The sequence below is a fragment of the Dipodomys ordii genome, unplaced genomic scaffold, assembly GCF_000151885.1.
Source record: "Dipodomys ordii isolate 6190 unplaced genomic scaffold, Dord_2.0 Scaffold55, whole genome shotgun sequence".
Taxonomy (NCBI): Eukaryota; Metazoa; Chordata; class Mammalia; order Rodentia; family Heteromyidae; genus Dipodomys; species Dipodomys ordii.
This window is the reverse complement of record NW_012267271.1, coordinates 1,521,255-1,534,484: the sequence shown is the minus strand read 5'-3', so window position 1 is coordinate 1,534,484 and position 13,230 is coordinate 1,521,255. Positions and strand designations below refer to the sequence as shown.

At 40.7% G+C, this 13,230-nt stretch overlaps 1 protein-coding gene across 1 annotated transcript in view; it reads left to right on the top strand.

The window, feature by feature from the left end:
• Positions 1-13,230, top strand: part of Psmb7 (proteasome (prosome, macropain) subunit, beta type, 7) — a 55,817-nt gene that overhangs the window by 18,741 nt on the left and 23,846 nt on the right. The window contains exon 6 of the mRNA XM_013021385.1: positions 11,075-11,133. Within this exon, the coding sequence (XP_012876839.1) occupies positions 11,075-11,133 (59 nt within the window). The remainder of the gene's footprint in view (positions 1-11,074; positions 11,134-13,230) is intronic.

Sequence of the window (13,230 nt, the reverse complement as noted above, 5' to 3'; positions counted from 1 at the left end):
CTGGCATTGAACTGCGATCCTCAGTTCTCAGCCTCCTGAGTAGCTAGGATTAAAAGGTGTGAGCCACTAGTGCCCAGATTTTTTTTTTTTTTTTTGTACTGGTACTGGAGCTTGAACTTAGCAGGGTCTGCTCCTTAACTTTTTTTGCTTAAGGCTGGTGCTCTACCTCTTGAGCCACAGCACCACAGCTCACCTTCTGGCTTTTTGGTGATTAATTGAATATAAACATCACACAGATTTTCCTGTCTAGACTAGTTTCAAACTGTCATCCTCAGATCTCATCCTCTTGAGTAGCTAGGATTACAGGCCAACACACTTGGCTTGTCCCTGGGCTTTTTTGCCCAAAGCTGCTGCTCTGCCACTTGAGCCATGCTACTATCTCCTATGTTTTGCTGGTTAATTGGACATAAGAGTTTCATGGACTTTCTGACTTGGGTTGGTTTCGAGTTGAGATTCTCAGATCTCAACCTCCTGAGTTAGATAGGTTTACAGGTGTGATCCACCAGTGCCCAGTGCCACTTTTTGAGATAATGTGGCTTAGTGAACTGGTCTTTGGACTCAATCTGAGCTCAAACCTTAAGTCTTGAATTTCTGAGCAGTACATAGATCTCAATTTCTTCTGAAAATGGTGGTCAGTGGAAGGGGGTGAGAATGCAGTGAGTGCCAGTCCTTGTGGGTAGCCATGATAGGTGGTGTGTGGTGTTTTAATAATTTTAGTGCCAATATAGTTTCTGTGTGCGTTTCTGTGAACTGAGATTTCTCTGGTACTTTTTCTCACTTTGATTAACATAAGTACAGTATACTTGAGATGATTTAAAATGTGCAACACATAGGTTTTATTTATTAAGACATGTCGCTGGAGTGCCAGAAAGAAAACAACTGGGAACCTAAAGCCCATGAAAGCTGAATTACACATCTTGCTTTCTGGTTGCTGCAAAGGTGGTACTAAGCCAATAGATGGTGCCATTATGTTGGGAGCTGAAAAGCATTTTCTCCTAGAAGTCATCATGTTGTACTAGGAATGTATTATAGTCAGCCCTTGCCAGTTCTTAATCTGTTCTAATCAGAGTAGACTTTGTTCTTATTTTTTTTAAGTCTCTTATAGGTAAAATAGTGAGGTTTTGAGTAAATGTATAGAGTGTTATCATCTTTTCTGTGCTGACACTTTACCATAAAGTCTTTTCTTATTTGAGTTCAGTCCTTAGTCTACCGTCAACTAAATAAAAAGCCCTTGCCAGTAGTATTTTTTCAGAACAGTTAATGTAATGCTCACAGTTTTAAATTTGTTTGCTTTAAACCCCACTTCAGAGAGTGTGAGGTTAACAAATTCCTCTTCACCTGCTCTTGTATCAGAATTGGCCTTGCTAAAGAAAAGTGCCTTTATACTCAGCCTAGCACTGACTGGTCTTTTATTCATATTGGGCAGATTAAGTAGAATGTCACTTTAGGCATCAAGAGACTTCCTTAGGTAGTTCATAGAACAAAGGTTTTGCTCCTCCCCAGATCTGGGTTCAAATTCCCATTTTGCTGTTATAGCACTGTGACTTTCAGTATGGTCTTGCACTTCTCTGAACTTTTATTTTTCCATCTCTCAAAAATGTCATTTATTCCACAAGTTACTTAATGAGAAATATATATATGTAATTGCCCACTTGTTTTCAGTAAGTAGGATTTCTTCTTGTTTGTATACCATCTCTATTGGCAAGATAAACATTGTGCTTTCTTGTTAAAATTTCTCATGCCTTTTGTTCTAGAGGACTCTAAGGGAAAGGCCTGTTAAAGTGAACTGGAATGCACTTTGGGGTGTTGTGAAATGTGGCCTAGAGTCAAGGCTGCCTTTGAGAGATCTGTCTGTTCCTCTTCCCTGTGTTTCTGCTCTGTGGCAGGAATGCAGAGCCTGGACTGGTTAGCAGCGTGCTGAGCTCCTGTGCTGGCAGGCCCAGCCTGTGGGTAATTGTCACACTGTATCTCAGCGCAGAAGTATAAGCTTAGATGAGGCCTCTATTTTAAAAGAACAGTTTTTTCCCCATACTATGAAACATTTCACTAACATATATTAATAAAACAAAAACTTTCACATTTTAGGCCTGGATGCTCCTGATTGCTAGACTCTCATAGGAATGTGTTTAGAACCTGTCGGGTCCTTGAGACATTATAGTTGCAATTACAAGAAAAATCCCCCTTCCCATTAAGTGGTATATTAGTTTATTAAAGTAAAATGTAACTCCTTGTTACATTTAGAGAAGGAGCAGCATGGTTTGAGAAATTAGTTTTTGAGTGAGAAGTGTAGGATAATTAGAAAGAATATTTTTAAGCATATTAAATGGGATAAATTTTTAAAAATTCATTGGGAAAGAAAGGTAGACTCTGACACTGAAGTGTGCTTGCTGATGAAAAGGAAGTTCTTCCCCTCACGAGGGTTTAAATGTAATACTCAGTGCTTACTCAGGAGTGAAAACATCAAATTAAACTGTTTATGCTGACAAAGGACAAATCTGGATTTCAGCAAGGCATGCAAGATCCTCTGATTGCTTGGCTTGCGCCCTCAGAAGCTCTTGGCCAAGGCTTATAATGAAATGCATGCATACAATTAAACCATTTCGTCTGTAGCTGAGTGAGGAGAGGTGCTCCACTGCTCTCTAGTGGCTGGATGCTTTCCCCCAGAACCAGCATTGTTTCATAAACATAAATCAGCTCTTTATACATTGGCACCAGTGGCCCCTGGAGAAAGCACTGGCACCAGGAGGCGAGGCCTTGTAGGCAGGAGTGGAGTGAAAAATGACCCCCATCCATGGGTCTGTGGAAAGCACCAAATTTTCCTCAGGAAGAGTGGCCAGTTGACGCACAATGAGCGCAAGTGAGCGAATGCTCTGTCAGGAAGAGCCGACACTGATGGATGAGGGAGTTGGGCGGGTGACTCCTTTATCGCTGCATACATCTTCCACCTTGGCAGGCCACGGTGGTGAACAGGTCCTTGGTGCTTAAAGCGGACTGCTCCTTAGCAGGAGCCTTTTCCTGTGTAGATCTGGTTAAATTGCTTTGGGGAAAAGCAATGGGAATCCATTTCCTGCTGCCTCTCAGAATGTCACCATTTTGAGAGAAGAAATTTTGGAGAACTCTGTTCCCATTAAAGCTGCCAACCTAGGGAGTTGTTGAGACTGAGAGTATAAAATCATGCTGGGGACTGGGGTAGGGGTGGGGGAGGGCCCTTGTTCTAGGCTCTGTCTCCAGCATTCAGCTTTATATGCTGTGTTTGTTTAGCCCTCACAGAGCCACTGAGGAAGGTGCAGTCTGTTGTGCTCCTGTTGGTGTTGGTTTCTGTGGCAGTGCCACCTTGTGCTGGAAGGGAAACCGCCTTCTAGAGCTGCCTGGCAGCTATGTGAACCTCAGAACTGTGCCTGGGCAGCAGTGTGTTCCCAGAGCCTGGCACACTGGATGTGGTAAAATTGATTGTAGCAGCCCATGGGCTTAGGAACCTGGGACCTAGGCTTATCTTTTCCTCTTACTGACTATATTGCTTGGGGAAAATGATTTGAAGCTATAGTTAAGCCTCAGTTTTCTTGTCTGTAAAATAGGAAAGTCCCAACCCTTGACTTTAGGGTCTGGGACCTAGAGGACCCTGAATAAACATTTTCCTCTTCCCCAGGTTGAGATTTTGTGAGCATGAATTCTATCAGAGGAAGCAAATTTCTACTTACTGGTTTTACTGGTTTTCAGATCCTTTTTAATTTGACTAGGCAATATGTTTTAGGAAATTATTAGAGTCTTAGTAGTTCTAGTGTGTCTAACAAAGTAAGTTACAGAATTGTTTGTTTCAGTGAACTCTAACATAAAAATCACATGCTTAAAAAATCCCATTATTCCTGGCCATATTAATACAAGTGTTTTTAAACATACAGAACAAATGGAAAACAATAGTTAGATTGTAAAACTTAAATATTTTATTTCAGATTTTGTTCTGGGTTGGACTGTTCTTTCAGAACTTAGGTTCACATTGAACTATAGGGCAAGACATGGTTGTACATGCCTATGGTCCCAGCTATGCAGGAGTCAGAGGCAGGAGGATCATGGTTTGATGTCAACATGGACAAAGTTAGCAACAGATCCTATCTGAAAAACAGAGCAGAAAGGACTCAAATGGCCTTGAGTTCAGTTTTCAAGAACACAAAACAAAGCAAAAACAAATGTTCCGTAATCTGAAATCTGGCTCTGCAAGTAGAAACTGGCAGATAGAGGTGCCAGCTCAGGTACATAATACTGTACATAATTACCCTTAGTCTATGCATGTAAGATATATATGTAACAAATGAATTTCATATGTAGACTTGGGTCCCATCCCAAGATACCTCATTATAGTTACACACATGAAAATACTTCAGAATCCACAGCACTTCTGCTCTCATGCATTCTGGATAAAAAAAAGTCAACCTGTACAAATACTGATGAGATCAGATACACCTTCTGAGGTTTTAGAAAGTGGAGACTAAAGTTTTCACCATTTTTTAGTTAGCTTTATCAGTTGTTTTTTTTTTAATGTGGCTACCTTAAAATAAATGCTCCTAGAACAAATACTTGAATGACATGGCTAAATAGTGAATGCTGTGTATTTAATCATTTAAAACATTTAACAAAAATTCCAGTCTCATTTGAGTTTCCAAGTAATAAAACAGCATTAACTGTATCTAGATGTATGGTGATTATTCTGTTGAAATCTGAAGAAAAAGCAAGCTTGAAAGCATGCTTTTTGGGGGACGAAAGCTAAGAAGAGATAGCTGCTTCTTCTATGCTTACGTGGTAATCTTGATTTCAAGCATTTAGCTTTGCTATTTAAGAGGTAACATGGAAGAAGTGAAAGGATGCCATGTTTTAAATGTAGGAAGCTCTGTCTTTAAGGGTAGTAGGGCTCAGTGGTAGAGTACTCGCCTAGTTTGTGAAGGCCCTGAATTTAACTCCTAGTACCACAAAGGAAAAAGGAAAAGAAAACACAAGGAAAAGCTGGGTGTGTGGTGGTACACACTTGCGATTCCAGCACTTGAGAGGCAGGCAGAGGCAGGATGGTGAGTTTGAAGCCAGTCTGGGCTACATAGTGAGAACCTACCAAAAGGAAAGCAGAGCTGGTTTTGAAAACCCTGATTTGTTGGTCTTAGGCCATGTGATTAAGGAAAGCTCCTCACATTTGGGTTCTAATCCCCCTGTTGTAAAGTGGGAACACTACTACCTGTCATGTCTGAGGAGTAGACAAAACTGGTGGAGAGCAGTGTGCTTTGGAGTTTCTGAATATGACAGGTGTCCACTGCAGTCGGGCTTGCCACAGCAAACTCCTAAATCAGTGCTGATAGGCTCACAGGACTTTATTATTAGGTGGTTTTACCTCTCAGACAGCCCTAAGGAAACCTCCAAAGAACAGTGGTGGAGGCATGGTGTATTTATATGTATGCAGTGATAAATTGCTGTTGTTCCTTGGGACTGTTGACTCATGCATGGATTGACCTTCAGGACCCCGTGTACAAATTTCACGATGAGTTGCCTGCTGCTGTCACACACACAGATGTGACAGTTAGCAAGGTCTCGATGTTTTTCTTATTTTTTTTTAAGCCCTTTATAATGTTGGATCTTTTCCAGATTTATACCTTAAAAACATGCAAGTATTATACACTCTTTAAAGAACAATTTACAAATACAAGTAAACAAAATGAGAACATTATACCCAGAGATAAACATAGCATTTTGATTTATTTCCTTCTAGATTTGTATTACACATCTTTCAATTGCAGACAAATGCTTCTACTTAAAAATAAGTTTAAGAAAAAAAACCCAAAAATGCTCTATTTTGTCATGTTTAATGATTGTTCATGTATTTATTTACCCTATCTTAATTATTATACCTTTGATTTATCTCCAGGGTGGGTCAGTCCTTCCTCCCTTCCCCTTCTCCTTCCCTCCCTCCCTTCCTTTCTTTCTTCCTTCTATATATGTGACTTGGATACTTGTCCATTTATATCCTTAGAAGTCTAAGTTTCCTAGCAGAATTGCTAGTTTGTGGTTATGTAGAGTTCTTGATTTCCAATCAGTGTTTCTAAATTCTCATTTGGAAAGTTCTGTGGCTTTGGTTCCCCCAGCATTTCAGTGAGTCCCATTTCATTACAGCTTTGTCACATTGGCTATTGTTCTTGTTAGTCTTTTCTAATTCAATCTCTTTTCCCATTTTTGTAAAGTGATACATCTAATATTCTGTCGCTCATAATTTTTCTGAGTTTCAGGGTTTATATTTTACAATGCTTAAGGTGTTGTTGGTGTGTGGGTTTTTTTTAAGTCAGTGACATGTGATTCATAAGAACAGATACTGCACTTTAAAAGCTTTGCTGTGGATGGAGTCCTTGTTGCATGGGTGTTGGGGTCCCTTAGGAGACTTGCAGTTACGGGTGACTCTCTGTGTCATTGTGAAGTTCCAAAGGTGAGCCATGCTTGCGACAGTCTGTGTCCTCTCCATAGGGTGACAGTAGCAGAAAGAGGATTTCATCGAGCGTCTGGCTGGCTGCCGAGTGGATTAGAGTCAGGAGTGGACAGGTTGGGTAGGTGGGAGGGACAGCAGTGTGATCATGTCTCCATCACAGAGGTTTTCCCAGAGTTAGTCCCAGTGCTTACTTAGTTACATGTTGTTTTTCTGTTTTAAAGGGCTTTGTTATAGAAGCCACACTGGCTACTCAGCAACTGTGGGTGGACTGAAAAAGGCAGACTTGTGGGGGTTGCTAGGTAGCGGCTACATGGCGGCTTCTGATGAGAGGAGAAGTTTGCCAGTAAAATTTGAGACTGAGCCTAGTAAGCTGTCCTGCAACAGCTAGTGCCCAGCCAAGGTGTGTACCAGGCTAAGGGCAGAGAGTAAATTGGACATAGTTCATTGCTCTAAAGCCTTTTTTACTTTTAAAAAATTGAACTTGTTGGGCTGGGAAGGTGGCTCAGTGGTAGAGCGCTTGCCTTGCATGCCTGAGGCCCTGGGTTCGATTCCTCAGCACCACATAAGCAAAAAGAAAAAAGCCGGAAGTGGTGCTGTGGCTCAAATGGTAGAGTGCTAGCCTTGAGCTGAAGAGCTGAGGGACAGCGCCCAGGCCCAGAGTTCAGGCCCCACGACTGGACCCCCCCAAAAAAAATTAAACTTGTTTTACCTTGAAGTTCGTATTTTATTCATCCTAGGTGAATTAGGCAATAAATGTCTTAGCTTTCCCAAGGTGGTTTTTCCTGTCATCACTCCTGGTGGACCAGCTCCTTACCATTCAGTACAGTACAACCCAACGCAGGTCTGCTTGGTGCTTCTGTGTGTGAGTGGCAGCCAGATGTGGAGCTGAAGCTCCACATTGTGAAGTTCCAAAGGTGGTGAAAGGATTGACAAGATAGACTTCTGTGGGGTGGGTGTTAATCAAGGAAGACTCCTGGGAAGACTTGACGTTTCACTTATGGTTACAAGGGGGACTAGTGTCGGGGCAAAGGGACCACCATACATCAAGGTGAGAAGACTTGAAATGGCATTGGGTATTTAAGAAGTGATGTCAGTGTGGGGGTGGTGGTGTGTGGCACATGCCCGATCATATTTGTCCTTCCTGAGCTGTATGGTAGCATAGAAACTTTGTGAGATGGCCACATGGGATCCAGCTGGGACAGGAATTTAGCACCACTGCGGTGGTTTGCTTGAGGAGGACTGAGATGTGACGGGCACACGCTGGCACACGGACATGCTCAGCATGGTATCTGGTGTCTTTCTTCTGTCTGCCCTCCTCCTGTCGGGGTGAGAGTTCTTGGTTCCCAGAGCAGGTGGCAGTGGTGTTCATCTCCTTAACCACACATACTCGCATATGATGCACAGGCCATACTGTCCTTTGGCTTTCTGAAGTTAAGATGTCTTTGGTTTGGAGAAGAACATTGGAGTAAATGGGCCTTTAGAAGGCTTTGCCTTAGCTTGGTGTATGATGCCAATGCCAGGTTGGTAGCTGGACATTGAAATAGTGGATGGCTTAGGCCATTATTAATGGCCTAATTATTAATGGAAACTGAGATGTAACTTATAAATGCTTTGTAGGTCACAGGGCAACTGTACTTGTATGGTGTCTGATGATTTATTATATATGGCTTTGGGTGGTGAGCCAGTATCTAGGAAACTGGAATAAATGATGAGAGGACACTGTTTTGTCATCTCCTTTTGTATGTTGTGGTCAACTTCTTTTCTCCTGTGTCTCTACTGGATTGCCTTGCGCCTGGCTGCTGTAAGGCTGGGTGGACCTGTGTAAACTCTGTGAACTCAGTTTTTCAGGGAGTAGTTTCAGTCACCTAGAAACCTGTTGACAATCTCTCCTTGCACTTCTGTGTACTTCTGAAAAGGGGGCGCCAGAGTCCTTTCCTAAAAAGCTGAGAGGGGGAGATAATTTGCAAGTGATTCAGAAATTATCTTGACTTGAATTTCCCTTTCTATTTAGGCTTATTTTGGGGCTTATTTAGCTTTGATTTCAGGAGCAGCAGAATCAAGCAGTTTAGAAGGATCTACTTTCTAGAAAATATCTTTAACACTGTGTGTGTTTGGGTTCAAGTTATAAACAGGAGGGGGCAGAAGTACCCCTCACCCCTGTGTCCTTCCCATGTTCTGCTCCAGACCTGACAGCTCTCAGAAGCCATTTCTGTGCTGTGGAGTAGCTTTCCCCCGCTCCCAGCCCCACTGCACAAACCCTTTTTCAGGAATTGGGGGTCTACTATGTAACATTTCCACCTAGAGAAATTTGGCCTAGGCAGTGTTTCTAAGCAGGAAAAACGTTTCTGATAAAGGAAGAGTTACTCTATTGGGAAAGAAATGTGTATTTTTTTTCATTGCCTAAAATATAGAATGAAGCTGAGCAGAAGGAAATATATGTCCCTAGGAGAAAGAATAGTCAGAAGTATTTACTGGGAAAGTGCCCAAGAAAAGATGGCTCAGCAGAAAAAAATGGCCAGTAATTTTTAAGGAAAAAATGCCTTTAAGGTAAGCCTGGTTTTCTCTGTGACAGTAATTTGTTATAGTCTCCACAAAGTTGTTACCTCCCCGGTAAATGCCCTGCCCTCCTGTCCTTGCTAAATGTGTACTTTGGGCCTCTGGTCCATTTACTCTTGGGCTCTTTCTTCTCCAGCATAATCGTGGAGGCATAGAAAAGGTGAGCTAGCCACTGCCTGCTCAGCCAGAAGTATTTTGTGTCTGAAGTGTTTTTCCTGAGATTTCCCACTTGCAATTTTCTTGTGTCTTCCTGACAGCTGTCCTTTGTTTTCCATACAAAACCAGCTCCTTTTTCACTGGTACCATCAAGACCAGCTCTCATCTATGTCTTAAAACAGAAACTTAGGTTACTTTGTTCCTCTTGACCCTTGAGTCTCCGGTGACCTGGTGCTTCACAAAACTTGGGTGGAATTTGACCCTATTTCTGCATTTTTAAGGACATGCTTAATTTGAAATTCAGAGAGATGTGATTTGGTACATTAGTCTCTGCATGTATGCTAGGTTTTTCTGTCTGTGCTGTTTTTCCGTCTGTTTAATTTTGCTCTCCTTTTAGGGGCTTTTTTTTAATTTTAGGAGAAAAAAATTGCAAGAGGGGAAAATGGGGTTGCCTTTTGCTCCCAAAGCCTAAATGAATAGTCATTGCTTGTAATGCTGGTCTGCACTTGATGCTTCCTACTGCTTTCGACGTGATGTATCCGGTGCTGTGAAGGTAATGATCCTCAACCACAGCAATATTCCGGAACAGGAGTATCTGTCATATTCATCGGGATTACCATGTTCATTGATTTGTGTCTGTAAATCTGCTGTTCCTACCCTTTAAATTTGATCTATAATTGGACCTCCTTAAATGGTTCAGATAAGGTAGTCTGTATTTCCTCAATGTAGTGTTGCTGTCAGCTTCTCCTTTTTCATTATACATTCAGCAGACTTGATAAAATCAGCAGGACACCTCATTTGAAACTGTTTAATCGCTGCCTTTTTCCTTTGCTAAACCATTGAGGTGGTCAAGCGATGTACACAAATCATTTTAAATAGAAAATATGGTTTTCTCTGTGACCCAGCTAAATAGATAGTGTTATGCAAAACAAGTTAAAAAGTAATAAATGCCAGAAAAATCTTCTAATTGGAGTAAAAAATTGTGGGCAACTCTCTCCTTTCTCCAAAAGTAGAGTATCCTGAAATATTGCCAAGACTGTACAGACAAGATGATGATTTTCTAAAGATTTTCTCATTTCTGAACAAAGCAAGTTTAAAATTTCAAATAGTGCTGAGCTGCCTTTTGCAGCCATTCAAAGGGAGCTCATACTTATTTGTAATGCCTTTACATTCTACTTTGGTAGGGATAAATTTGCTATCTGTTAATATCTATGCAGCATAACCTTTCAACCATTTGCTATTGTGATAATAAATTTTTGTTTCTTTGTCTGTCATTTTGTCTACTCAGCTGTTACTCTTCAAAGTACAAACTAAAAATAATAGCTCCAAATAAATGCCACATAATAAAGTGTTTTACAGTTGTAGCTGGAATAACCTGGTAGCTGCGACTTGCAGCCCTATTACCATGGCTGGTGCGGTAGTTTCTTCCCTGTGTGTCAAGGTGACTCTACCAGGGCTGGCTCATTAAAACAATGTATTCTTTTTAACTGGCTTGATATTTAGCATAGTACCCAGCAGCCTGGCAAGGCACACTATGGAGCCCAAGCCTCCCATATAGGGTATGGGAAATTGTGTGGTGTTTGTGTTCTGAAAAAATACTAATTCTCCATAAGCTCATTTCCTGTTTCAGCATTTCATTGTGAATGATTTACAGTTAGATTCATCAGTGTAGAAGTAGGTCTGGCCAGTTAGTTGCAGGTTTACCCAAGCTAGTGGTAAGCGGGACTCATGCTCTTGCGGAGCACTGGTTTTCTACCCTGTTGATGTGGCCCTCTAGGATTGATATTTCCACTGTACTCAAGTATGACACTGGGAATGTTTTGCAATTTTTGTTGTCCTGAGGTAAATGAGAGATGGAAAAGTCGAGAGTTGGAAAAAATATGCTAAAAGTGCATCTTTTTCTTACAGGTTCTGGCTCCTTGGCAGCAATGGCTGTGTTTGAAGATAAGTTTAGGCCAGATATGGAGGTATGTAAGTCCTTATAGCTATCTTCTTGCAGATACTTTTCTAGTTGTTTATTGAACATTTTCAGAATGGTTTCCTGTTCATCTGTACTTCGGGCTGTCTAAGACTCCTGCCGACTGCTGTAGCATGGAATGTGTTCTTGTGTGCTAAGATTTCAGTATAATATCTCAAAATGATAGGTTATTTTTCCTCATTAAGAATAGAGTAACTATGTTGTGTCTGACACACAGAGATGACTTGAAAATGGTTGGTTTTGAAAATCCATATAGATTGTTCAACATCTGAGGACAAGGTCATGTCTTCATGGAGTCTTCTCAAAGTGCAATGGAGCTGGGGTCTCAGATAAGCTTGTAAGAGATTCTTTATTTCTTCAGTGGTGGGAAGGGTGGATCTCGCGAATGACTTTCTTTCTGTCTGCTTTAATAATAGATGTGACCCCTCCCCCCCCCCCCCCAGTAAGCAGCCACCATGAAAAAACTCTTTAATAACAGATCTAGACTTCTTACCTTGCATATTTGGAAAGAGCACACAGTGTGCTTAGTTGTTCATGGTGCTTCATTGTTCCTTCTCTGTGCTTCAACTGCACCGCTAAACCAGTATGTCCAGCATCATCTGTACTTGATGGTTCAATGGTCACTTTTTAAAATTTTTATTTATTTATTTTGTCAGTCATGGGGCTTGAAAATGGTCACTTTTTTGGAAGGGTGTATCTACTTGGTCTCCACAGTTGGTATGCAGTTTGAAGAGTGATTTATTTCATCCCTCGATTTGTTGGTTTCTGGCATTTCTGACTTGTATTTTATTTAGGCACCAAAGAATGTCCCCGAGGAATAGTTTTTGACATTGCTTTATGCTGGTTGTCTTTGGGGGAAGATCACATATTAAAAGCATTTTGTTCTTCCCCCATCTTCTTGTCATTGGATTACTAGGTGTCATTGGAGCTCCGAAGTTCTCTCTGCCCTTTAGGTGTGGGCCAAGTGCTGTGAAAAGTCAGATCATTGAGTTGGGGAAACTGATCAGCCAGGACAAGGTTTCTGCCACAAACTACTCTTCCCTTTGGACATGAGGAAAGCACAAATAAACAGGAGTTAAACAACAACAACAGGAGTTAAAACAGAGAATGGATAGGTGTTTTCTACTGAAAATGGTAATGTCTTGCTCCAATTAAGAATAGTAAACAAGGCTGAGTATAAAAGTGTAAATGAAATTAGGATTTTGTTCTCATTTCTCAGTGTGAAACTTTTTCCCATGTCAGCATTATTTTCTGTTGGGGCTTATGAATACCTAGAGAAAATTTAATATATATTAGGCCACTTTCAAAAGAAAAAAACAACTTACCTAGTCTTCTAAGTAAGGGAGATTTGATGTCATGCTCTTCTTTAAACCACATTAATCTTCTCAAATATTCTTGAGAGTTTGTCTATTTCTATCAGACTCTCCATATATTAGAGAGAAAGGAAAACTGTAGAAAAAGTTGAAAGTATGAATATAAAGTGACTTAGCATTCTTCTTAAATCATTTTATACTGTTTAGAGTTTGGACTTGAAATGCATCCAAGGCTACAAATTGAATACCTACGTGATTTGAGGAGAAAAGGAGAATATCAGCATCCCTCGATAAAAGCTCTGATACTACCAGTCTGACAAAATGTATTTTACAGATTAATTGTATCTATAACTGAGCACATAGTGTTTTGCATTACCTATAAGATCCTAAAATAGATTGAATAAGTATCCATTTCAGATTAATTCAGATGAATTTACATTTGCAAGTTTGTTCACTTAAGTTAAGCAAACAACAGTGAGAGTCAGTGAAAATCACTGTGAAGGTGAGAGTAGGTAGACTTGGTTCTCCAGTGTGGACTTGAAAAATGAACAGAAGGCAAATAATAGAGTAACAGCTGATAGCAGATAATACCTTAAAATCTAAATTCACGTTAATAGGCACTAAGAAAATTATGGCGAATGGGGCTGCAGCTTAGTAGTTGTGAGATTACCTAGCAGACACAAGGCCCTGGGTTAGATGCTTAGTACTACAAAAAAGAAAATCAGATTGATCACATGGAGAAATAGTACTATGTTAAGTATATTGCTTCAATA